This window comes from Ciconia boyciana, chromosome 7 (genome assembly GCF_034638445.1).
Source record: "Ciconia boyciana chromosome 7, ASM3463844v1, whole genome shotgun sequence".
Taxonomy (NCBI): Eukaryota; Metazoa; Chordata; class Aves; order Ciconiiformes; family Ciconiidae; genus Ciconia; species Ciconia boyciana.
In genome coordinates, this window is record NC_132940.1 from 56500687 (window position 1) to 56525030 (window position 24344).

A 24344-nucleotide genomic window follows, 5' to 3' on the forward strand; every position below is an offset into this window, starting at 1 on the left:
CGCCTCATTATACCCATTTTTGCAACATCATCTTTATATTAGTAGAAAAACTGAATCCTAGTTTTGCAGTAGTGCACAACCTACCCTCCACTCCCGACAGCATCTACATCAACACAACACAACACAACACAGCATCCCAGAGCTAGATACAGATTAGAGAGCGGGAGAGCCACATCAGCTTGATCTGCTTGACCTGCTAAGGTTACACATCTCTTCTGCCAAGCTCTGGCTAGCTGCAGCAGCAGCAAGTGCCAGCTTCAAATCAATGGGAGTCATGATAAAAGCATCCATTTGAGCCCCTGCCCAGAAGCCTGAGAAAAGAGTACTGAACCTTATGATACTGAGCTCCTTCACAAAAATGAATACATTTTTTTAACCAACAGCATTACATTAAAGAAAGAATACTCTAACATGGTGGATAAACAAGGCAATGACAACTAATCCTTGAAGTATAATTGCAATAACAGTTGTAAAGTCTTTTCCTCAAGGAAGGAAACTGGTAGAGCAACAGAGCGTTTGCTACATCCACTAGTAGCCCTCACTCTGACCTCGATTTTTAAATCTTGCTGGGTAACAAGGCCAGCCTCCCAGTGTGAGTGGTTTCTGGCACTTGCTCTTTGCTAGCCCTGCTTGGGCACTGTTCCTGCTCCTGCCAGCTGCATCTTGCACAGCTCTTCCCCCTGATGTGCATGCCTTACTAAGAGGCACTCTTAACTCAGCAGCTCTGCTAAGTCTCCCTTAGCTCAGCTGTTGGAAGGCTGTGTGCAACCGCCCCTGGGCTCACAGAAAACTCTCAAGAAGTTTGATTCTCGTACAGCTCTCAGGAAATACTACATAAATTTCTACTGCCCTGTCCTCCTTTGCAGGTGCCAAGCTTTGCTTCACAAGACTGCAAGCAGTCCCCTTAACTGTGCTTTCAGGCATCAATAAAGAGACATGGCCGACCTAGACTACTGTACACCATTATCACTACAAACTCCACTGTGGGAGAGGACTCCCTCTTTCATAGAAATGCCTCTCAAATGCACCACAACAATATATGCAAATAAACCATTTTCAGGCCAGTCCACTGGTCCGTTACCATTTACACCCACTTTGTTTCACCAGCAGTGGGGCTCCCCTCTGCAATTCTTCATCGGGGAATATGAGGGGTTTGCCTTCACTTCCAGCCTGAGTCACTAGCCTCACACTCAAATGAAGGCTTGCGTTGTTGTAGCTCTATCACTTCCAGATTCAAGCTATCATCTCCACATGGCTCTCCGCTAAATAGACAAACCAGCTGGCTCACACCTAGCTGGGGCATCCCTCCACAACTCTGTTCCCCCATGCAACCATACCTTGGCAATGCCCAGAGCCACCACCTCTGGGAAGAGCATTTCTATACCCCACTCTAGATTTGAGAATGCATGGGAATGAAGGGAAGCCCGCCCAACACCTGGCTTTAATGTTCCTTCTCTCTCCAGTAAGATTGCTGTTGAGTTTCTAGTAAGACCAGACACCATAATAATTTTCCATGTTTATTTCATTTGTAATATAGCAGAAAAAAAAATGTACAGAGATTTTCCAGGCACAGGAAAAACAGAGTATTTTTCAGGCCGGCTTCTTAGACATATAACACGACAAGGATAGGTTCACGCTGAATTTGAGCTAGAAATGAAAAACATAAAAGCAGCACACTAGCAAGCCTGTGGCAACGCCTCTTTCTCAAATCTGTAACCCCTGCAACCTAGCGAAGAACTGCACAGAGCTTGTATGGATGGGGTTTCATTGTGCTCCCAAAGATAAAGTCTGTGTTGACTTCCTTAACTCCTTCTGGTGGAGTGAACTTGAATGTCCGCAACAGGCTGCAGAAGATGATGAAAAGCTCCATCCGTGCCAGCACCTCTCCCAGGCATACACGGTGGCCTGCCCAGGGAGAAGGGAAAGAGCAGTCAGTCCCCACAGAGGTCTGTAACCAGCACCTGCTTCCCAGCTTTTCAAAAGAGCATCGCTCAACCTCATCAAGGAACAAAAGGCTTTGCTGAATTTGACATTTTCCTCTCAGACTGAACTGACCAAAAAATTGAGATACCTGCAGTCCTCCTTTGCAGGATCTGACCAGATTATAGAAAAAGATACCGGAGATGCTTCTCAGTAGTTTCATTCTATACTTCCTAATCTATAGGACTCCCCAATTCTATGAACTGAGTTTCAGTCTCTTGATTCCAAATGAGAATGACAAGAAAGCATCTTTAGGTTCCCTCACAGCTTCCACTTAGTACAGGCTGACTTTTCTTCACTAATAGCAGTGAAAAATCAGAATACAGAGGACATTCTACATCCAACTAGACATTTTCCTACATAATGTTTTCAGTGAAAACAACTTGTTAAAGAAAAAAGTTTTCCCAATTTATCAACTTGTCCCAAATTTGTCAGCTGTGTCCAGGATATAATTTCCAGTCAGAGACAGTGACAGACCCTGAAGTGTAGTGGTTAGGCCATTCAACTTGGATGTGAGAAACCAATGTTCAAATTTCTCTTCTGCCCAGTTTAGGCCAGGAACCTGAGCCTGACACTTCCAATTCTCAGCAGAGGGCTCTGACAACCAGGCTACTCCATCCTGGCATGAGCCCCAAAAGCTTTTGTTTGTTTCAGCTTCTATAAAATCACACACTGGGTGAAAGAGTGACTCCAGAAGCTCCCCAGGAAAGACACAGCCATCTGGGACGTATTTGATCCAGCTTCAAATTTCTGCACTGATGAATATTGGATTATTTATACAAAATAAATTGGCTCCAGCAGAGCAGCCTGCCACAGAACAGCCACTATAATAGCATAACCTGGCATATGCAGAGGATGATGGAGGACAACAGTGTAAGAACTCAAATCCCCAAATTATTGGCAATTCTTGGGCCTTACTCCTTTTACGCTCTCTGCATTTTCACAAAAATCTAAGATCAAGGGTTTATACAATTACCAAACAACTTATTTCTGTAGTCAAATATTTTTCTGGGCTGTGAAAACCATATGCTCCTGTAGTTTGGGGTTACACTCCCTTTGGCCTTCTCTGCAATGAAAATAATACAGCTTCACACTCACAATCTAACCCGCACAAACGGGCCCAGTTACCAGCACACCTACCTGTTGAGAAGGCTAAGAAGGCCTCTCGGGTCACAAAATTTCCATCCTTGTCCAAGAAATGACCAGGGTTGAACTGGTGAGGGGTTTCCCAGTATGCAGGGTCAAAAAGAGTTGAGTCTATGTTTACCATAATCACAGTGCCCTGAAAGGAACATGCTGTTGGCTCAGTTCTCTCTCACACATCAAGAGGAAAAGGACACAAACAGATTCCAGCTATAATTCAGCACACTGCTGGTCACAAGGAGAGGCAGCAGAAATGAAAGATTATTTTATTAAGAAAAAAAAATTTAATCTCAAACTGTTCTGAGGGGTTTTGTTCTTCAAAAAATAAATAAGAAACTTCAGTATTGCAGGTTCAGGAATTTCCTTGCTGTATTCCTTCATGTCTCCTTTCTTTTCCATTCTGTTAGCAACAGGAGTGGTCTGTGGTTCTTTAGCACCTTATCCTAAATCTAGTAAAATTATTTTCCCACTTCTGACAGGCTTTGACAGGTTTTGACAAATGAAGAACAAAACACCCTGGAAATGAAATAGTATATTTCAAATTATCTTTCTCAAGGTAGAGGTGGGGACGGTGTGCATGACAAACACCATGGAGCAGGGGTGTGCAGGAAGATGCCTCCATGTGTGCCTTTGGGGAGGTTTGGCATTGAGGTTAAGTTTGGAAAGGCTGGACAAGTTGAAGAAGCTGGCAGAAGCTTTTTATTTGAGGTTACATGGCAGCTCAGAAGCTGTGGGGAAACATCTTTGTTATATTTCAAATACGATGCCAGAGAGGTAACAATAAGAAAAAGAAGTCCTAAGTGAATGAAGTTGAGTAGACACTTGGTATTGTCTCAGACATCACCAATGAAGAAAACATTCCATCTCCCATTTGTCCACATGGCAGACAATACCCCAGCATTTACAGTCCGCTGCACCTTCCCTACTGTACATTTTGGATAAGTCTTCTCTGAGGTCTTTTGAAAGTATAAGAGCTCAAATGCTTAGAAAGTATTTCAAAATCACAGGCTCTTGGAAAGTAAGACTCTGCAGCACTCTCACAGAACACTAGTTTAATTGTTGTGAAACTGGGCTTTTGGCAAGCATTTTCACTCACTGTCTATGAGACAAAGGCACAGGCCAGAGGGCACGGGAGGGGAAAAGTGCTGTCTGCCAGTGCTGTCACCAACACCCATCTGTCCTGAACTGGAGGGAAAAGGGGTTAATGGTAAACATGACTGCAAGGAACTCAACTCATGGCCAAAGATCACATTGGAATAGAAAGGGTATCTGTACCTTTGGAAGCCGATATCCCAAAAGAGTTGTATCCTTCATTGCTTCTCGAGGAATTGTGATTAAAACAATGCTACTAAAGCGCATGATCTCATGAACCACAGCATTTGTATAAGGCAGTTTCTTCCGATCCTCATAGCAGATTAGATGGGAGGGACTCAGAACAGCATCTAGCTCTTTCTGGACTTTTTCTACACAAAAAAAAAAAAAGTCCATTATAGATATTATAGATACAAGAACGCTGTTTTGCATGAAACAGAGCTTTCATTTCCTTTTTGTATTATAGTAGTGATAGAAAAAATACAATATGCAAATAATTTATACTTACCATATCTTAAAATGTAAATACATTTATACAACTATCTAGTTATTATTTTACAACACTCTAGTATTTCTTAGTTTATAGGTTCTATGTTCAGATCATCTTTCCACAAGCCCAAAGGGTTTATTGAGCTTCATAGTTAAAGGAAGGGGAGCAAACTCTAAATAAAACAACAACTTCTTATTAAGAGATCAATTCAGTTGCTCAAGCTATTATTTTTGCTCTAGCTAAATACAGACTCACAGCACACTAATCAGCATGTTGCAAGGGAGCCATCGTATCAAGCTGATACACATATGCAATGCTGAGAACTGGAACAGGATAATATTACCACACCATCACCCACTGTTAATCTCTTTTGGCTGTTATCTAGGCTTCAGCAAGTAACATAGCTTATACAGTCTCAGAGGGGTCAGGGTCAAATTTCATGCTAAAAATTAGGCTAGTAATCTAAGAGGTTTTGTTTGCTTTTTATTTCATTAGAATTTGAAAAGTATGTGTGTGCACAGGGCTCTGTTCTGCCAGCATTCTGGCACCAAAAGCATGAAAAGAAGGATTTCTAGCTCTAAACCTGAGAGTTGAGAACATGTACTTGGCTTAGCGATTCATCACCTCTGAAAGCCCTGTACCAAATAATTCAAAAATTTTGAAACTAGTGTGCGCCTATGCCCTTCTCTAGAATATTCCAGTCATCTTTTTGTCTTCCCATTATTGTCTTCCTTCTCTCTTTAACATTCCCGTATGTTACAATAAATATACTTATTATACAGAAATACAACTGGTGTCTTAGTTAATAAGTGCAAATAATACATTCTTATTACACATTCTGGGTACCAGAAAAGCGTCCCTTTTCCCTAACCCAAGCTTGTATTTCACCTTGAGTGTTTTCAGCCGGACTGTATCTTCCATTATATGCTTACAGTACTGAATACTGAAACAGTCTGACAAAATCAACAAGACAAAATACAGTATCAGAAGCTGAATATCCCTGAAATTATGTAAAAATCTCTGAAAATTTTCTACTTCACTGGCTTCTTAAAAGCAAAGCTCAAAAACATGATCTTAAAAAAAAACAGAAAGCTTGATCTTCAAAAACACTTGCTCTTAACCAAAAAAAAAAGTGTAACAGACAGTTGTTCTACTTGAAACACACCCATTTTTGTGTCTACAACTTACCTTGGATGTCAGGATAAGCCACCATATAGAGCAGAGCCCAACGCAGAGTGGTGGCGGTGGTCTCTGAGCCACCCAGGAAAAGGTCAAAAACAGATTGCACCATGTTGTCTTCATCAAATGTAGAATTGGGATTATTTTTAGTCTACAGGAGTCAATGAGAAAGGTAGAATGGGGTATACCTGTGTAACAGTTAGCACTGAGACAGACAGCGATCACTATACCTAACCAAACAATATTTCTAGAGAATGGAGAAAATATAGGTACTTGAGTAAAAAAAAGATTTATGCAAAGATTTTCCTCAAGTAAGTACATTGATACTGTTAAATTACAGGTGTCAGGTGTCTATGGTCCTGTTATGCTGCCTTCCAGAGTGACTTGTTGCCTTGCTGCTAACTTCCACATCAAAAAAACCATTTCAAAGTAGTTTTATCCCGCCCTTGCCACTCTCTGCACATTTGCTGATTTCAGCTACCTATTGCATATATAATGTTATAATTTTAAAAGATTTATGCTTTTTTTCAGAGCAGAGACTGCCATCATTTTAAGATTGTTATGATAATCATACAGTACTACTAAGCACACAAAAGCTCACTACAAAGCACAAAGATAATAAATGCAAATATTAATAAGACACAGAGAATCAGAATTAGACAGCCATCCAAATATCTGCACCTTTTCAAATCCGCCCTACCACCCACTGCCCAGCCTGCACTAAGGATTCCACAGTATAACAACAAACCAATGTAATTTATACTTCCAAAACAAGCTATTAAACTAACTATTCAAAGGTCATATTTGAATTTGACAGCAGAGTTTTTAAACTGTATCTGTAGAGCTCTGTAATAATGTTGCTATGTATAGACAACTGTAGGAAAGGTGCGGGGAATCCATGCAGGGATAGGATCTGCATCACATACAGCACAAATTACTCACTTTCTCTATCTGATCCAGGTAAAAGTCAATGAAATCTTCTGGTTCATCTATTATGTGTCTCTCCCTATGGCTTTTGATTTCCTGCCTTATGAAAGAACGAAGAAAATCACAGGAGAACCATGCTTTCTGTGCAGGTCCTGGGAGGTGCTCTGCAACCCATGGGAAAACTTCAGACAACTGTGGAGCAAGCATTCAACACAGATGCAGTAAGTTACATGACATGAGCAAGGCTATTATAGAGATACAGTGTGGACATTTTTGGTGCTAAATTGCTGAATTAATTTCCCTAGGAAAAATACTGTAGCATCAAAGAGAAATGTTGAGTACATGAACACACGTTAAAACCACAAATTAAGGACAACACAGTTTCCACCCTGGATTCTTTCCTATCCTTACTGCATAACTCTACTTGTATTTGCCCTGTTAATTCACCAACAAAAGAATCCACTTTCGCAGACAGATTTAACATGTATTAATATTAATAAATTTAATATTAATAAACGTTTATATATATTACCTTAGCACACAGAAAAAAATAATTTTGTTTTATTCTGATACAAAGAGTATCACCATTTCACCTTAACAATACTGGTGTTCCCATTACAGAAAAGTTCAGCATCCCAAGCACATCACCTTTGCTGAGAAATTCTAATAAAGATTATTAATATAATATTGATACAATAGTTGAACGATGTCAAACCCAAAGCACTGCAGGTCCAGTTCATATTCATAGCCAGAATTTTTATCAGCATTTAATGTGTATTAAATAAGGCAATAACTATAATAATATATAAAATAATACAATATATTGCATAATAGTACAATGAATAATGTCCTCAATAATCAAATAGTTTGCATATTAAATAAGTCATTTTCTCACATAGTAAAAGTGGCTGTTCCCAAAAGCCACTAAACAATTGTGTGCTTCAATCAGCTGGCGGAAGTTTTCATCCTCTAGGGAGAAACGATGTCCAAAAACCACAGCACAGATCACATTAGAGACAGCATGAACAATGGGGAAGGAAGGGTCGACAGCTCTTCCTGCAGAGAGAGACAAGCATTCATTTCCAAAGCACTTTCTTTATCTCCTTTGCTATTTTGGAAGCAAGATCACAATGACATTTTATAATAGATGTCCTCTATGCTATTTAGACTGTTACACTGAAACACCCAAAATTCACCGGCAAATGTAACAAAAGATAAACCTCATTCAAAAATGAGGACAGGAAGGCCTCAAGTCTTTAACTCCCAGCCTTGTTTTTTTGTTTGCCTTCTTTTTTCTTTCTTTTTTTTATTTTTTCTCTCCAAATGTTGATCTTGGTGTTGATACCAAAATAGGCATTGCTGAGGTCTGACTGTACAAACAGTTTTGACTGCACTCTAAATCTAAGCTGTGCTCCAAACCCATTCTTTTCTGGAGCAAAAATAGTCTTTACCCTTAGGGTCATGCAGACTATGTACTACGTCAAAAGCCCAAATCCAGTTCCCAAGCACCTTGTCGATGGCATACCATCTTTGTCCCTGAAGAACTCAACCAGATAATGGGCCTCAGTTTGTATCCCGCGCTCCATTCCTTTATTCCCCATTCCCAGTTTTCGGAGAGCTCCAATTCCAAAATGTCTCTGTTGTTTCCAGGTGAGACCATTTGAGACCAGGATACCTTCAGCCATCAAGAATCAATTTTATGTCACGTTAATGTTCATATAATAGTAAATTACATACACATTAAGAGTCATTTTCTCATCATGCTGCCACTCATAAAGAAGAGAGCCACATCAGGGCAGTGTTCTTTTAATTGTATTTTATTAAAGACAGAGAAACCACCTTGGTTAGTATACCCCCCCCCCTGCAAAAAGCCCACTCAAATCTCAGGACTCACACACCTCCCTTCCAAATCTAGTCCTATTCTTTCTGAAGCATCCAAGAACAGTGGTCATTACTCAAAACTCCACCCAGCAGCCTGCTGCAAGTTGCAAAGACACTGTGAGTTGGTGTTGCCTTCTATTTGCCCATACTTTGAGCAGAAATTAATCTAAACCCTTATTCACATAGAAAGGCTTATAGCCCAGCTCATGCAATCTCTTACAAGATCTCATTTATTATCTTGTACAATCTTCTAATACAATTAATACTTACTTGTAAGCTATGTTTGCCAACATCCCCATATGGACATTGTGTTCTTGCAGATGTTGCCACATGTCAACTCTGCAGGAGTGGCAAAGACAGCTTTCCTCAACAAACACTAAGTTCAGGTTTCTACTACCTGGAAATATGATGGTGTCTCTCACCAAGCTACTCATAGCCAACAGAGATTTCTGTGGAGCTCATTGGAGAGGTCTAGGCATTTCCTATGCTTGTGCTTCTCAACCTTATGCAAACCTTCTGGAGATCATCGCATGTCCCTGTTGGTACTGCTTCAAAAAGAAAAACTCTTTAATGGCTAGAGTTGATAACCGGTTCTGAGCACATGTTGTCTGTGCTACACAGTCTCTCGCTTTTAAGGGATCCTGCTTTTACCAGGCTGTTGACACCAGATATCGAGCTCTTGTCCTGGTCCAGGTCCCTCCTGGAAAGACAACGAAGCTAGGGCAAGAACCACTTAGCAAGAACCAGAGTAGGAAGAGCAGGGTTTAGCCAGTCTACAAACAGCTTCCTAGGAGCAGTGGTCTCACTGTGGCACAGGAAGGAATCCCAGGCCCCTGGGCTGTGAGTCTGTGTTCTAGCAGACAGCCTAGCATAAACCATTTAATCCACAGGATGGGGAATCACTTCCCTCCACCAGCCCAGCCCATGCTTCCCCTGGGAAAGCCAGCTTGCTCCCTGAGACAGCTGCTCGACCACAGTCTGGAATAACTCTCCCCTATTCCTTCTGTTGTCCTGGGAGCCTGGACTAGCAGAAAAGGAGCCAGCCCAACAGGCAGGTATTTGTGTTGCAGAGAGTTGCCAACTTGCAGCTGTGCTGCAGCTGTTTGTTAAAGCCATCCCTGCTATAAATTGCTAGTGCTAGGGCAGCTTGTCACAGCCCAGCTACTGTACTCCACATCACCCAGATAAAATGTGGCAATAAAGACCCTTCCAAATGGACTGAAATGGCCCCAGACTTAATCATACCTATTCCTTAAAGATGTTTTTCTCTACTTACATTAGCTAGTATTATAAATAAAAGCTTTCCAGACTGTAGTACACACGCAACAAAGCCTGACTGAGGATAAAGGCATCTGCTCTATATCCTCTGGATAAGAGGCTGGTGGAAATAAGTTCAATCATTTCTGTTTTAAATGCAGCACCCTCTTTATTCTCCATCCACCGTAATTCAGCAGCATGTGATGTAAATGATAGCACAATAAGAAGCTCTGTACAAGGTTATGTTGCACCTCCAGCCTGGCTAACACATTTAAAGTTTCAGTGACCTTCCTGTGCCTTTGGACATCCTAAAAGGCTAGACCTTGTTCAACAGTTCTGTACATGCTTTCCTTACAGCAGCCTTTGCTGTAAATAAACAACTGGGAGCATAAAGAATTACTTCAGCCTCAGCTTGCAGAGGAGGCTGCAAGCTCCAGATTATTTCAAATCAGGACACATACTTAGACGACACTACGAATGGACAAGCAAGACCTAGCTAGGTACAAATATTGCTGCTCTGATGAGATTCTGAAATACATGTGTGACAGTGGGACTTTGGTGACAACTTAGAGTAATGCTGCAGAATTATATCATTCACCCTGAGCAGACAGAATGGGTGAATTGGGAACTAAGGGCTTGTCAGTAAGAAAAATATGAGGGGAAACAAAGTCAAGGATGAAGTCCTTCTACAGATATTAATATCTTACCCTTTCCCTTTGCCATTTTGTTGAAGGCATAGCTCTGTAGCCGCCCGGAAATATCCTCTGAGTTGGTGGTGAGACCGTTCTTCACGGCTTGGAATCCATACAGCACCACCACCGGTTTGTGACCCAGCCACAGGGTAGAGATGTTGCCATAGACTTTTGCCAGCTGTAGGTTAGATCAATGCCCAAAAAATACCCATGGGAGAAACATCAACCAAAATGCACACATGATGGGCTGCTCTCTTCCAGCATGACATTACTCAGGGGTTCAGGAAGTGAAAAGGACGGTGATTTTGTTTTGCAGTGAGAGTGCTTATCACATTAAGGTTCTGGGCTCTCTCTGGGAACCCACTATTCACAGCAATGTGAATGATAAAAGAATAGATGCTCTTCCCCTTTCTAAAACTTGGCTTGGGTTGCCTTTGCAATATTAACGATTAGGAAAATGCCCCTGACCGAGTGTTTACAGATCGGTATGAGGTTTCACATGAAACTTCACCTGCCCATTCTTGATTACATTTTCCAACTCCATATTTCATTTCCTCAGCCAACAACTAGAACTTCTTGAAATTACGTATTCCAGGTGTAACTCTCCTAGTACTGCAGATGTCAAGTTTCAGTGGCAGGACCTCTTCCTCTCTTTTACAGAAGTACTGTCAACTGAGGCATCTGAGCATAGATCCCACCTCTGGTTCACTAGTGATGGGGCCTGCTCTCAGGCAACCCTGTGGGTATTCAGCGAGGACAAAGTCCCTGACTCTAGGCAAAGAAACAGTACAGCTCTGTCCTCCCACAGTGATGAACATGGACCCATCAGAAAAGTTTAACATCAAGGTTTTTTAAGTTCCCTTTTCCTAAAGCCAACATTCTCCAGCTGCAGCCAGGTACCCCCTGACATGCAGGCTGCACTTAGCACCTAAGGAAAGGTTGCGACTTGAAAAATATATAAATGCATTGGATTCTTCCATGAAGTTTTGGCTCAGTGGAGGATGTTGAGCACTGAAAGAACCTGTATTAACGTGCTTAGCGTGGACCTAATTCTTCCCATCAGTTCCTTCCTTTCACTATCATTTACATCCTTAGCTCATCCACAAGGAGCAATTCCCAGACTGGACTTCAGAAAAACAATGGAGCTAAGGTTTTGGCTGCATATGGGAGACAATCTTGTTTCCATCCCATGATAGCAGAAGACATACTGGTGTGTTTTTCACATCTTCTGAATTCAAGATGCCTTGTTTTAGAAGATTTTCTGTACGCGCCTGTGGTGGGAAATCTGAGAAACACTTTTTTTCCTTCAAGGCAAAAAGCCTGCCTTAAAAACAGAAGTCTTTTTTGAGGCAAAATTACTGTCCTCAGTTCTGTTTAACTTGCACACATATTAGCTTTCACGTGAATTAGACCCTCTGCAGATTTTACTTAACTTGTTTAGGCACTTAATTTAACTTCCACGATTCACCTTCCCTCAGGATTAATTTCTCCCTGCTACCACATTAGCCTATTAACAGCCATCACTAGTTTTTACAGTTTTTGCCTCATTAGCTCTTTAGTTCACATCTGCAAATGCATACCTTTTTCAGGCTCCCATGATCAGCTCTAAAATTTATCCACCACATGCTTCCAATGATGGGAAGTGGGGTTGGTCCAGGAGGTAATCCATGACTTTTCCATTGCAATTTCAGGAACTGCGCACCCAGAAGAAACAAAACTAGGGAAATGAGAATTACACTTATCATCATTTCACACCTCCAAACTACTCTACCACTGAGAAAACTACTATGAATCTGTCTGTCGAGATGACTCTATATTATTCTTCTTAGCTCCTCCCTGTCACGTTTAAGCTTTCTGAGTTTTTCTCCTCCCTTCTTTCCTAGCACACTTGCTGACCTCAGAAAATGAGAAGCGTTCCCATTCTTGAGTGTATTTAATACATCACTATGCTGCAATATCCTAATAGCTACCTTTACTTTAAGATTCAGTAGAGGCTAGAAGGCGGGCACCTCATTCAGAAACATCCCTTTGAGCAATCAGTTTGAGGGAACGTGTCACTCAAAGCACTGACTACAGGCAAGCCAAGAGCTCAGATATGAAGCTGCAGCTGTCATCCAGGTACTGTGTACACAGACAAGGACAGGAGCACTCACCAGGTAGCGTTCTTGAGAAGCAGTCAGTAGCCTTGTATAAGAGTGGTCGCAAATGCAGATTTGGGAACTAAGAGCAAGGAAGTGTTGTAATCTGAGTTTTCACAGTAAACAATACAAATGAACTGCAAATGGCACAGTGAAGAATCAGAAGTAGCTAGTACTGTTGACAAAAACCATAACAGATCTCATATGCAAAGAAACCCCAAGTTCATCACATCTCAGGAGACACCACTGAACTTTCTCTGGAAAGATTCTGAAGATTCTGGTGGAATCAAAATCTTCTTCCACCCACCAAAGGCCTGGCTGCACCCCTGATCCATGCTTTTCTGAGCTCCTCGGGTCTTACACACCAGCGCTCACCCATGTCTGGCCTGCAAGCACAGTGCACCTGGAAAAAGGCAGCCAAGTGCCTTTCACAGCTCCCTACACTGCAGAGGATACTCAGGGAAGTGAACTGAGAAGGGCTACTGCAGACCCAGCATGGCTGGGCCATGGATCAGTGTGCCCCAAGCACCGTTTTCTCTTTTCCTCCAGCCCCCTACCATGACTGGTCTAAGACTAAACTCCAGTGCAATAAGGGAGCTAAGGAAATTGCAGGATTTTACAAAATTTGTTGTCAAAGCTGTAATAATTCAGAGATGCAAATTAATTCCTAAATTTCCTCCAGTTCCCTCTAACTAGCACAGACATTTCACATGGCAAACTCTTTACCTGCCTACAATGGCAAACAAAGGTGGCACACAGCACATGAAGCTGGTTTCCCCCCAGCAGCTTATTCCCAGTTTACCCTAGCAAATGCTAACAGGTCAAAGAATCTCCCTCTGGTTTAACCCCACAAGCCCCTAGCATTTTATTTGCTCAGCTGGGGCCTCTCTTCTGAACTCAGGGTAGATTTTTCTAACATACCTCTATGTCACGTAATTACTAGAGACCACAGCCTAAAGGACAGACAGGTCAAGAAAGAGACTTTTAGCCTGGACATTGTTAGATCCCAGGAGCTCCCTTTAAAAACAGCTTGCAGCAGCTTGCTGCCTGGCACCACAACACACTCCACCTCACCTACATCTGTTTAGAGCAGCATTTCCCAACAGTGGCTGCTCAGGGACTGGCAAGTAAAAGAAGGAGCAAGTTTCAGATGTTCTAGGAGAATGCTGGAAATCCCGAGGGGAGGTTGCAGTGTGCTATCTCAGGGGGTCTGTAACAATTCCAGGAGAACGAGTGCTCTTACTTATCCTCATTTTACAGGTGGAAAAAGCCTGGTGGTGGGAGAGGAAGGATAGCATTGCCAGAGGTACAGGTCTTCAGAACAACACAGATGTGGATTCAACAACCTGATGGGCAGCAGTTTACCTTGTGCCCGTAACTCCACCTGCAGCAGGAGTCCCAGCAAGGTAATCATACTGAACTCCTCTGCAAATGCAATGGCCTTTGCTTTTGTACTGCCCAAGTTCTGCTAAAAGCAGTAGACTGTCCCCTCCCACAAAGTACAGGAGGACACTCTTCAGGGATCACCATACTCCTAGATAACGCTGTTGCTTGTTTGGAAGCAGAGACTGACAGCTCTGCTGGGTACTTTTCATGCCAGGTCTAGAGCTGGATGCCTCCTTCAGCAGCCAAGGTTTTCAAACTCCCTGTTGGGACTGAGTTCTTGTCCACTATAAAGCTTTACGCATTAGAGTTTCTGCCTTCTCTCAGTAGCAGGACTCCTGCTCAGCCAAAATTAATGCCAGAGTCTGTAAGTCTTTGCTTTATTTTTAATTCACAGCACCTGAAACTACAAACAGGAGCAGTTCTTAGAAGATTTCTTGAGTGAAGCTAGTGGAATAGGTAGTTCAGGATGTTGGTACCAAGCTGTCTCATGAAGAACAGCACAGACCTTATAGGAATGGGGCTGCACAGGAGCAGCACATTCCTTATAGGAATGTGCTCCCCAAAAGATACTATGTGTTGGCTTCTTTAACTCCATCAGGCAGGGTGAATCTAAATGCCTGCAAAAGGCTGCAGAAGATGAAGAGTTCCATGTGTGCCAACTGCTCACCCAAAAATATACGGAGCCCTGCAGAAAAGACCTGAAAGAGCAATTATTGATCTTAATTGCTGCCCTCCACCATGCCTCCTGCTGTCTTGCCCTGCACATTCCCTGAGGCTCTTGCTCCTTGACAAAGCAGAGATGTCCCTGCAGGCTGTCATTATCGCTCAGGGTTTGCTGTCTAAACAAAACTCAACCCATCCTTGCAACTCCACTTGCATAATCCATTGGTTTTACTTATTAGCTGGCAAAAGGGCATCAGGCACATTTTGAAAGATGGTTTCACATTTTACTCCCTCATCCGAGTTCTTCAGTAGCATTCAAGGTGCCTATCTCAATGCCTGTTGAGAAGGGTAAGACAACTTCTTTGGAGAAAAAAATTTCCTTCCTCATGCAGGAATTGACTGGGGTTGGACTCCAGAGGTTTCTTCCAGTGCTCAGGAATCAGTCAGGACGGTATATATTTGCAATAACCATACTGTCCTGCAAGAAGGAGGAGTTGGTCCTAGGCTGTCTCTTAACCTCTCTCCCTGGCAAAGTCATCCACACAAAGAGACACAGGAAAAACCCCAGGTTTTATTTACTGAGCAGAAGGCCATATACCGTATTGGCATAGCTACTTTTCCTTGAATATTCCTTCCCCTCTTTGATTAGTAAACAAGATTGATAATCCCTGCCTGGTTTGCAAGCAGCACTGCAACTAAGGAACATGCTGGTTTTTTCCTGTCATCTTGACTTGCTGCTGGTCAGGCATCACAGGCAATCTTGAGACAAGATTTATAATGCAAAGGGATACACAATCAACAGCTTCATAAAAGTGTTCAGATGTGTTCTACATACCCAGACATACACAATGACTGTATTTGACAATGTCCATTGCCACATCTGGAAGAATTTAAAAAGAAACACCTTGTCTGAAATCACTCACAACTTTCTAATTACTTCTCAGTTCTGATCAGGTTTCCATTTCTGTAAACACAGCTACGACTGCATACTTCAGCCCTGTAGTTCAGTCCACGGAAGTTTTAGTTGCATAACAGCGGGACAGTTCCTACACACACACTTTCATATGGAGGGCACTATTTTCCTCATCCCACATTTCTGTCCAGGTATGACAGCTGATTCTTTTTTTTTTTTTAATCATCTGAAGGATTCATGGACACATTTAGCACTGCCAGCTTCTTCCTAAAAACCCAAGCAGAAAGAGAAACTTGAAAACAGAATTACTTGCTCATGACATATTGTCATAGCCAGTCTTTAGTTCAATGAAGGAATCAGACAAGCAGCCAGTATCATGAAAATTTTTCTTTCCAGGTTTTCTGAAATATTTTAAAGCACAACCCAAAAAAAGACCAAATAACAATTCTGACAGAATTCATTTCTGCATCAAGGACATCAGGTCCGACCTATGTCTCTACTTAAATTCCAGTGAGTATTGTCCTCCCTGTGAGTAGGGAAACAGGGCTGCTTTTTCATTTGCCACTTGCCACATTTTGCTATTGCAGATTCAGCAACTATAAGTATTATCTTTTACTAAATAATTGAGCACAGTAAGTGAGAATTCTTAAGAGTTGTGTGTGTTTTTTGCTTCAATCTCCCCATGCAACAAGGTGACTGATACTGTGGTGCCACCTCAGAGTAAATCCAGGTGCAACATCACACAGTACACTGCCTCATGCATTCAGCAATGCAACAGGGGCCGTTTGGTTAGTCCACATTTCCATAGCACCTACCCATAGGTAAGCAGCGTTGGCATAACTACATAGAATTAAAGCGTAGCAATTCACCTTACTATAATGTGGTTTATCCCTTCCTAACAGGTAAGGTTTTCATGAGATGCCATCAGGGAGGGAAGAATGCCATTATTTCTCCCTGCTTTTACAATCTCTTAAAAATTGATTCTCAGGTCTCTTAAAAATTGATTCTACAGTACTCAGCATAAAACTTTTTTTAGCCAGTTATAGCAGTCGATCATTTCAGCTAAAGGTAATAATTTCACATGCACATCATTGTATGGAGAATATCATAGGCTGCATTAAACCTCACCTGCCTGAGGTTTCCAAGGATAGGACCTGAAGACAGCTCCCAGGGAAAGCATCTATGCACTCATGGCAATTTCAGGAGCTGTACAGTCAGGATAGACATGACAAGGAACACGAGAGCCTCGCTGACAGAGCAGATTGCTGCTGCTTTACAACAGAGGTCTGACTAGGGAAGCAACAGCTGTGGATGTACCATCTGAAGCTACTTTATTCTGCTCTGAAGCATTCACTTCTGAAGGAGTTCTTGTCATATCCAGAATTAACAGGTATCTCATCGTCTTCCCTTTTGAGATCCTTTTATCCTTCCAGACTACTAGGAAAAGTTATTCACTGGAGCTTATTCAACAAGCTTTTCTCTCCCAACATGCTATGACAATAAGAATCATGGCTGCAATTAAAGAACAAACAGTTTTCCTTCAGATAATTCAGGAGATAAATTTGTGAGGTGGAGCCACATAGGCTGAGCAAATTTCTGAAGAACTGATTGCAAGCACAGGGAAGAAGAGTTCCACATTTAGAGCTGTATGGGTCTGGAAACAAATGGAATAGTCACTAGTGTAATATTGTGAAGGAAGACAGGCACATCTTCCTCAGATAGTGAAATATTCCATGTGCACACTGCACACCCGATACTGTGCTGCAACTTCTACTTAGCTTATCATATGCAGTTGTTTCAATGTCATGTTTTCTTCCACTTCCAGAGCTCTTTTCACTACCTATTCTCTGCATTTGTTAAATTACCATAGTCTTTGTAGCAAAACCTAATTTTAATTAAGTGCCTGCAGAGTCCTATACCTGCAGAGGCCTGACCCATGGCAGAAGCCAGTAGATGCTCTTCTTAAAATAAAAGCTGAAGGTAGTCATTCATACACAAAGCTGAGCTAGTCAACTGCCCCCACAAACACCAGATTTACATGTGCAAAACAGTAACTGCCTCGACAGACAAGTATAGATTCTCTGAGTTTAAACATTTTGCAGATTTTCCCATGCTCTCTATCTCCCTGCTTCTAAAGTCTGCAGGTAATAATCTCTTTCCCCTGTGAAAGAAAGGGGCTGAATCTCTCCTTAATAGAGGAAACAAAGGCACCTGCTTTGAAACACATACTTCAGCACATGTAACTCATCCAAATAAATCCATAAAAATCACAAGGCACTTTATCAGTACTCTGCAGTTTTGAGTCTCTTTAAGGGTGTTTTCTCCAAGTTCAGCTTCAAAATCCTTCTGTATTTTATGACAGATAAATGTCACCATCCCTTTATTCACTATACATTCAGAGAAACCAAGGAGAAGTCAAACTTTGGGTTTTAAAGTTCTACATCCTTTTCTAACAGGGAATAAACTAGTCACTTAAATGAAAACATTATTAATAGCAACTTGACTGGAGAATACAACAACCCTTAACCCATCCAGGTACAACTGCTTGCGTTTGTCAAGGAGTCTGGTATATTGACTCATGTTTAAGTTTGTGATCTGCTATAAAGCCTAGATCCTTATCTGCACAGCTTCTGCTTAGACTTACTTTCTTCACCATATAATTAGAAATAATCCACAGTATACAATTACAGTATTCCTAGCCTTACTGAACAGCAGATGAGTTTTTCAGGTCATTTTTTCGGTTCATAGTGCTTGTTTTCGTGTCAGCTGTAAATGTATAAGCACACTCTTCCATCTATCAAACAAGTTATTGATTAAAGTATTCAATATTACAAGGATCCCTGATTGCAAAACTTCATTTGATACATTCGTCTCACCAGTGAGCTTCAAGCTTCAAATTTGCTGAGAAAATTAGGTGCAAGAAAGAACATAAACTAAAGCCCTGCGAAGTAGGTAAAAACAGATACAAATGTAATTGTTGAGACTGTAATAGCTAGCAGCTCAAGGTTGATGAGAAAAAGAACTGACAAGAAAAGAGTAAAACCTAAAAAGCAGAGAACTGGAAGACAGCAAGTCAGCAACACTGAGAATCAGCTAGATCCAAGGCATGTCAGGGGCTGACATTCCCCCATTTGATGGCTGTCTGGTGGGCAGAGACTCAAAGTGTCTTAAGAGCAGCGGTGAGCATTAATGCTTAGCCCAATAGCACGTTAACCACAGCTAGCTACTATATTAGCCAATAGATAATTCCTTTATAGTTTTAAATCGTGTTTATTTCGCTGGCAGAGCCTCTCTGTGTATGGTAAAAGATATCTGCACAAAGGTGATCCAGTGAGGGTATGTTGCAATGCAAGTGGTCATAAAAGGAGAAAAAAAATCACTAAGACTTTGAATTTGTTTCATTTTTATAACTTTTGAAATAGGGTATTTGCAAGATAGTGGTTTCAAACAATTTCAGATTTTCAATATTTAAATTTTCATTTTCTTTTCACATCAGAGGCAGGAACAATATTCAAATATTTCACATCTTCCTCCAGGCTTTTCGTTTATTATGTTTCTACGCTGCACCTTTTTCAGAATTTCTGCAGCTATTGCTTACCGTATGTTACATCCAGTAACAGAACAAAAGAAAGGTGTGAGAAAAATAACATTAAGCACAAAACATTAAAAAAAACCTCCTGCACACCATACTGGGCTTTTCCTTTCAATTACATCTAGATGAGCTCCCTCTATCAAAAGGAATACATACAATTACTAGCTTCTCTGAATGTCCTCCAACAATGTAGACCTGTGCCAGCTGCTGTTTAGCTGTGGGGCACTGCCACACTGTTGAAAATGGATTCTATCTTTTCCAATCCTGGGCAATCAGAAACTCTTCAATATTTCAGCCTGGGTTGCTTCCTGAATAAGCATGTGAACGGGATCAGCGTTGTTACCTTCTTTCCAGTCTCGAACGCGCAAACAGCTGAACGTTTCGCAGCTAGCATTGTAGAGCTCAGGGTTACTGTTTCCCTTTCAGGAAGAAACAGAACTCTAATACCTATTTCAGCAAGTCTTTTCTCAAATTTTCTGTTCTGTCCATGACTTCTGACATTCCAAGTACAACATCTAGGCTACTAGATACTGCTCAAAAAAACTGTCAAAAAGAATGCTGAAGCTGCAAATACTCAAACATTAGGAAATGCCAGAAATAAGACTGTCTGCACAACATTAATTACTTCTTCCTGACGCTTCAGTGAGAAGAGGGTAACTGACTTGATGTACTGTGGTTTAGCCTACAAAAGTCTTGTCTCTTGTCAATTCCTCTGCAGCTGACTGCAGAGTGCTGCCAAGACTACACAGCACTTCACAAAACAGCAACACTGAAAGGGCACTAGACTTCTGTAACTCCTACACCATCAAGATATACAGTGCCACAGCACCTGTGTAAGGCCTGCATTGCTTTCACCTAAAGTAGCACTGCATTGCAAAAAAAAAAAACAAAAAAACCAAAACACAATGGAAAAACAAAATATGAGGAATGTTTACAACAGTCACTTTCCTCCCTAGTAGCTAGGGCTCTAGCTTTTACTAATTCTGTCTCACTGCATGTCAGCGATGCACACTGTCTCAGCCTGCTACACCCTCAGAAATATGCCTGAAAATTAATAAGTTAATTACAATCCTGTGTTGAGAAAACCTTGGTAAATCTCTCTAAGATTACACATACCATCTGGTTTTACTTTGGGATGACTAGGTACCTTATTACTAGCAGGAAGAGTTAAAGCGATGGATGTTACAATTCATTGTAATGCAGAAGTGATAGTATTTAAATGAACTCAGTTAATGTGCACAAACTGTGAATTAAGGACCAAAATACAAATAAAGTAACGGTGAGATCAAGCAGGTATAGGCAGGTGTTTACAGAGAAGCTTTTTGCAAGCAGGTTGTTTTGGGGAAAATCAGTTTTCCTTGTTCCAATATCTTCATTATATGTGAGCAGCACCTCTCCATGCAAGCCTTGCTCATTCTTATCTGACAAATACTATTGCAAGAGCTCACCTGTAGGGATGACAGAGATGTTTAGTCAGCTCAGAAAACCTTTTCTAATGAAGGTTTCAGGCCATAGGAGTGGGAAGCAAATGCAAGGGACAGGGAACGAACAGAACAGAAACAGTCATAGCTGCCATCTACACCTTGGCTTCCATTAGGCAATATCAAAGCTCTTTTGAAAAGTGAACGTCAGGGTTGATTAGGCCCAGAGAGATAAAGCAAGTTCCTGAGAGTCACAGACAAGCTATGAACAGATCTAGGAACAGAATTTGAAGTTCCCAAGTCCCATTCCAGTACTTTGTCTATGCAACCTGAACACCTCATCAATCTTCAGGTCCCAACAACACATATGACAGTAGGGGGCAAAAACCTATCTTGTTTATTTATAATGCATGTAAGCAAAGTTCTTTTTTCCTGAACTGAACAGAAACACAGAAAGCAAACTTTCTTTGCTCACATTTCCCAGTCTTGTGTTCACTCTAGTCCTGTGCTCTAAGCAACACTCTCTCAGTGCTTGCCTGGACATACTGTGTCTGTGTAATTCTCTTCCCACAGAGAAATTCTGACACCACTGACCAATTAACAGCTCCTGTTATGAAGCTCTTGAAAGACCGGAGGGTGCAGGGGAGAAAGACACAGCTAAGTTGAGAAATCCAAATTAGTGTCTCCACTGAAAAAAAACCCACCCTGCTTAGCCATTGTCTGCTCTGTTTAGCTTGACATCAGGCCAGGCAGCAAGCACACACTACCATGCCAAGCAATAGACGCACAGCATGGAACCAGTCGGTGTTTTCTAACACACACTGAGCCTGTCCCTTCAACAGAAAAAAAATGAGCCCTCGTATTTATGGCATAGCAGATGACACACACCTGGGGCAGAGGCGTACCAGGAACCCTTTCCACCCCCAGCAAGCCACATTCATCATTTGTTTGCTTCACACCTTTCTGAAGATGCTGTTCTTTCACTGTCCTCTGCAGTGGTTGCATTTGCTTCCCACTCCTATGGCCTGAAACCTTCATTAAAAAAGAAAATTTCTTCATCTGTTCAAAACAACCAAACTTAACATCTGTCATCTTGACTGGTGAACTCTTGCAAAAGTATTTGTGTCAGAGGAGAGCAAGCAAGATTTATGTGAAGAGCTACTGCTCACATAGACTGAAAATATTAAAATAAGTAATATTGAATTCTAGAACAGCTTCCTTGCCTTTCCCTTCCTTGTAAACTTCAGCCTAAGCTTTTCTGAAATAACTCACCATACTTCAGCATGCCCACAGCTCTCACTTAGCAGTAGGAAAACACTGCCCACAGTGTCCAAAAGGCAGGATCAGACTAAGCCTCTTGTTGGACCCAGCCTTACCCAGCAGGACCCAGATTTACTCTGCAGAAAGGTCTAGGAGAGCAGAAAACAGGCAGAAGGATAGGGTCACTGTGGAAGTAGCAAGACCACTCACACAGCATACACTGCAACACTGCAACGCAAAGTATGCAGCAAAGAGAGGGGACCTCGCTAGTAATGGAGTAGCCCCATATGTTTGAGAAGGCTTTATGTCAAATTAACTAATCATGGTAACGAGAACACGGATTTATGACTGAATAATTTAATCCAAATGGAGTACAATGCCAGACCTATACAGAAAAGATGTAGTATTAGATCCATCACTGAGCTCCCCTTGCTGTGGCCAAAGCAAGACAGCAACACTTATTACAACACTGATCAGAGGGGTTGCAAGGGCAAGAAATGTCACAGAAAACAGCGACTTCAACACCACCATGCAGGCTGGGCAGACACCACGCCGTGCCGCAATGCACAGCACTCAGTCTTTAGAAACTGCCAGTGACTGCTTCAAGAAGCAACCACTTAGAGACCTCACAGCAAAGCTGCTGCTCATTCAGTACGGTGGGCACCAAGCAATCGCCATACAGAAGTGTCCTAGTGTATTTATTTTTATAATAATGTTTTCGGTTCCTCATTGCTCTAGGGCACAGACACCTATGGGTTCCACAAAACATTAAGCTAGAAAACAACAGGGTTACAGAGCATAAATTAATAATCAATGACTTGCTCACTAAGCCTGACCACTCAGATTTAAAAAAAGAAAAAGGTTTAATAAAACTTTTTTTTTTTTTTTTTAAAGTGGACTGGAGGGACAAGGAGAGTATTTTGTGATTTTAAATCTGTCAGTACAGAAGCTCACTAAAATTTGAATATTTCACACTAGGCTCTTTTCTTATTTTTCTTTTCTTTTTAAAGTTTCATCATAATCACCATTATTAATAGGTAATTTCAAGGCTCAACTAATCTTAATTCTGGTAATTTTGAACTGTATAAACCATACCCTCATTAGTGGCATGCATGCATCAGCAGCTTTCAGTGGCCTTTCACTGTTGCAAACGTGGCAAATGATTCTGTGCACAAACAGTAAGAAATAGAATAGTGCTCACTTCCTTTTAACCAGATGGGACTGTCTGGATGAAAAGGGGGGAAAAAACATACAAAGAAATGAAGTTCTGATGCACACAAGCAGCAAGTCAAGTTAGTTAGGTAATTTCATCAGGTAACTCACTTTAAAGTCTCAAATAGCATCGAAACCTGAAAAATTGGGTGGATAAATGACTGCTCAATAGCATAACTCAGTAACTCTGCAATTTTTGGCAAACATAAGAGTTATCCTGTAACAGTCAGAATTGGCTGATAAAACCATAAAAGGTATTTAATTTCAAATTGCTTCTCTCAGTTTTTTTCTATTTAACTCTTTAAGTGTAAGATTCATAGAACCATGCTGCTGAAAATGATGCTCCTTAACCTTTTCTGTTTCCACTTCTTTGCCTAAAAAGCTAAACAAACAGATTAAAAAGGCACACAGGCACGCTCCTTGCCCTCTGATAGCTTCTGCACTTCCGCACTTTCTGGAAAGCATCTGCATGTGCAGCCCACTAAAGCAGAAGAGCAGCCTGATACTGGGCAGAGAAGTCCAGTGGTGGCTGCTCAGAAAACAGATGCTGCAATGTCACTGCTTGTCTGCAGCCCCCTGAAACTGCCCTATACTTCATGTTTGAATCTGAAATTGTTAAATTCCACTAAAGCAAAAAGACAAATGCTCATCTACACATTTTTCAAGACTGAAGGATGCCAGACTGTATTTAACACATTTTCTTTTATTAACCCACCAAAAAAAAAAAAATCAAACTCATTAGAAAACTAACTGAAATGAGTGTCCATACCTGTAACTCTCAGATAGTTGCTTGAAGTTTAAGGGAATTCAGAGGAGTTCTTAAGAAGCTCATGGATAGCATTAAACCTTTTTATTTCATGATCATAATGTACACTGAGTCCAAACAATAACTTTGATTTTGCTGAAGAGTTTTGAGCAGGAAACTGCAGACTGGAAAATTCAGCAAGCCTGCTCAGAGAAATTATGATAAAATTTTAAAACAGGCAACCTGTACAATTATATGGATTCCTTTAATCTCCTATACTTACTTGAAGATATAACATTAGCTGAGTTCTTGATCAAAGTGTTGAAAAATCCAATGTAATATATCAGCTAATTAAAAAAAAAAATCTATACAA

The 24344-nt window shown here is 41.3% G+C and overlaps 1 protein-coding gene across 3 annotated transcripts; it reads right to left on the bottom strand.

Annotated features, from left to right (window-relative positions):
* Nucleotides 1–1604: 1604 nt before the first annotated feature.
* LOC140654100 (cytochrome P450 2J2-like) lies at nt 1605–24100 on the bottom strand. Of its 3 annotated transcripts, none has more exons than XM_072867106.1 (10): nt 23996–24100; nt 12222–12335; nt 10657–10819; nt 8337–8486; nt 7707–7867; nt 6827–7003; nt 5894–6035; nt 4399–4586; nt 3121–3262; nt 1605–1905 (listed from the first exon to the last, which is right to left on the bottom strand). In XM_072867106.1, exons 2-10 carry the CDS (start codon nt 12264–12266, stop codon nt 1727–1729), a joined length of 1347 nt encoding a protein of 448 aa, XP_072723207.1. In that variant the 5' UTR covers nt 12267–12335; nt 23996–24100; the 3' UTR covers nt 1605–1726. The 3 variants fall into 3 exon arrangements, with proteins under 3 accessions (XP_072723207.1, XP_072723206.1, XP_072723205.1); XM_072867105.1 differs by lacking the exon at nt 23996–24100 and adding an exon at nt 12795–13229 and having other exon boundaries at nt 12222–12358; XM_072867104.1 differs by lacking the exon at nt 23996–24100 and having other exon boundaries at nt 12222–12389.
* Between the last annotated feature and the right edge of the window lie 244 nt (nt 24101–24344).

What these genes read in the sequence shown, in the direction of transcription:
- LOC140654100 (XM_072867104.1), bottom strand. Translation starts at nt 12,389, where the DNA reads ATGATGATAAGTGTAATTCTCATTTCCCTAGTTTTGTTTCTTCTGGGT. An exon ending in ATCATGGGAGCCTGAAAAAG is followed by an intron (nt 10,820 to 12,221) that starts GTATGCATTTGC and finishes TCTAACCTACAG; the next exon opens with CTGGCAAAAGTCTATGGCAA. An exon ending in GGAACAGCCACTTTTACTAT is followed by an intron (nt 7,004 to 7,706) that starts GTGAGAAAATGA and finishes CTTGCTCCACAG; the next exon opens with TTGTCTGAAGTTTTCCCATG.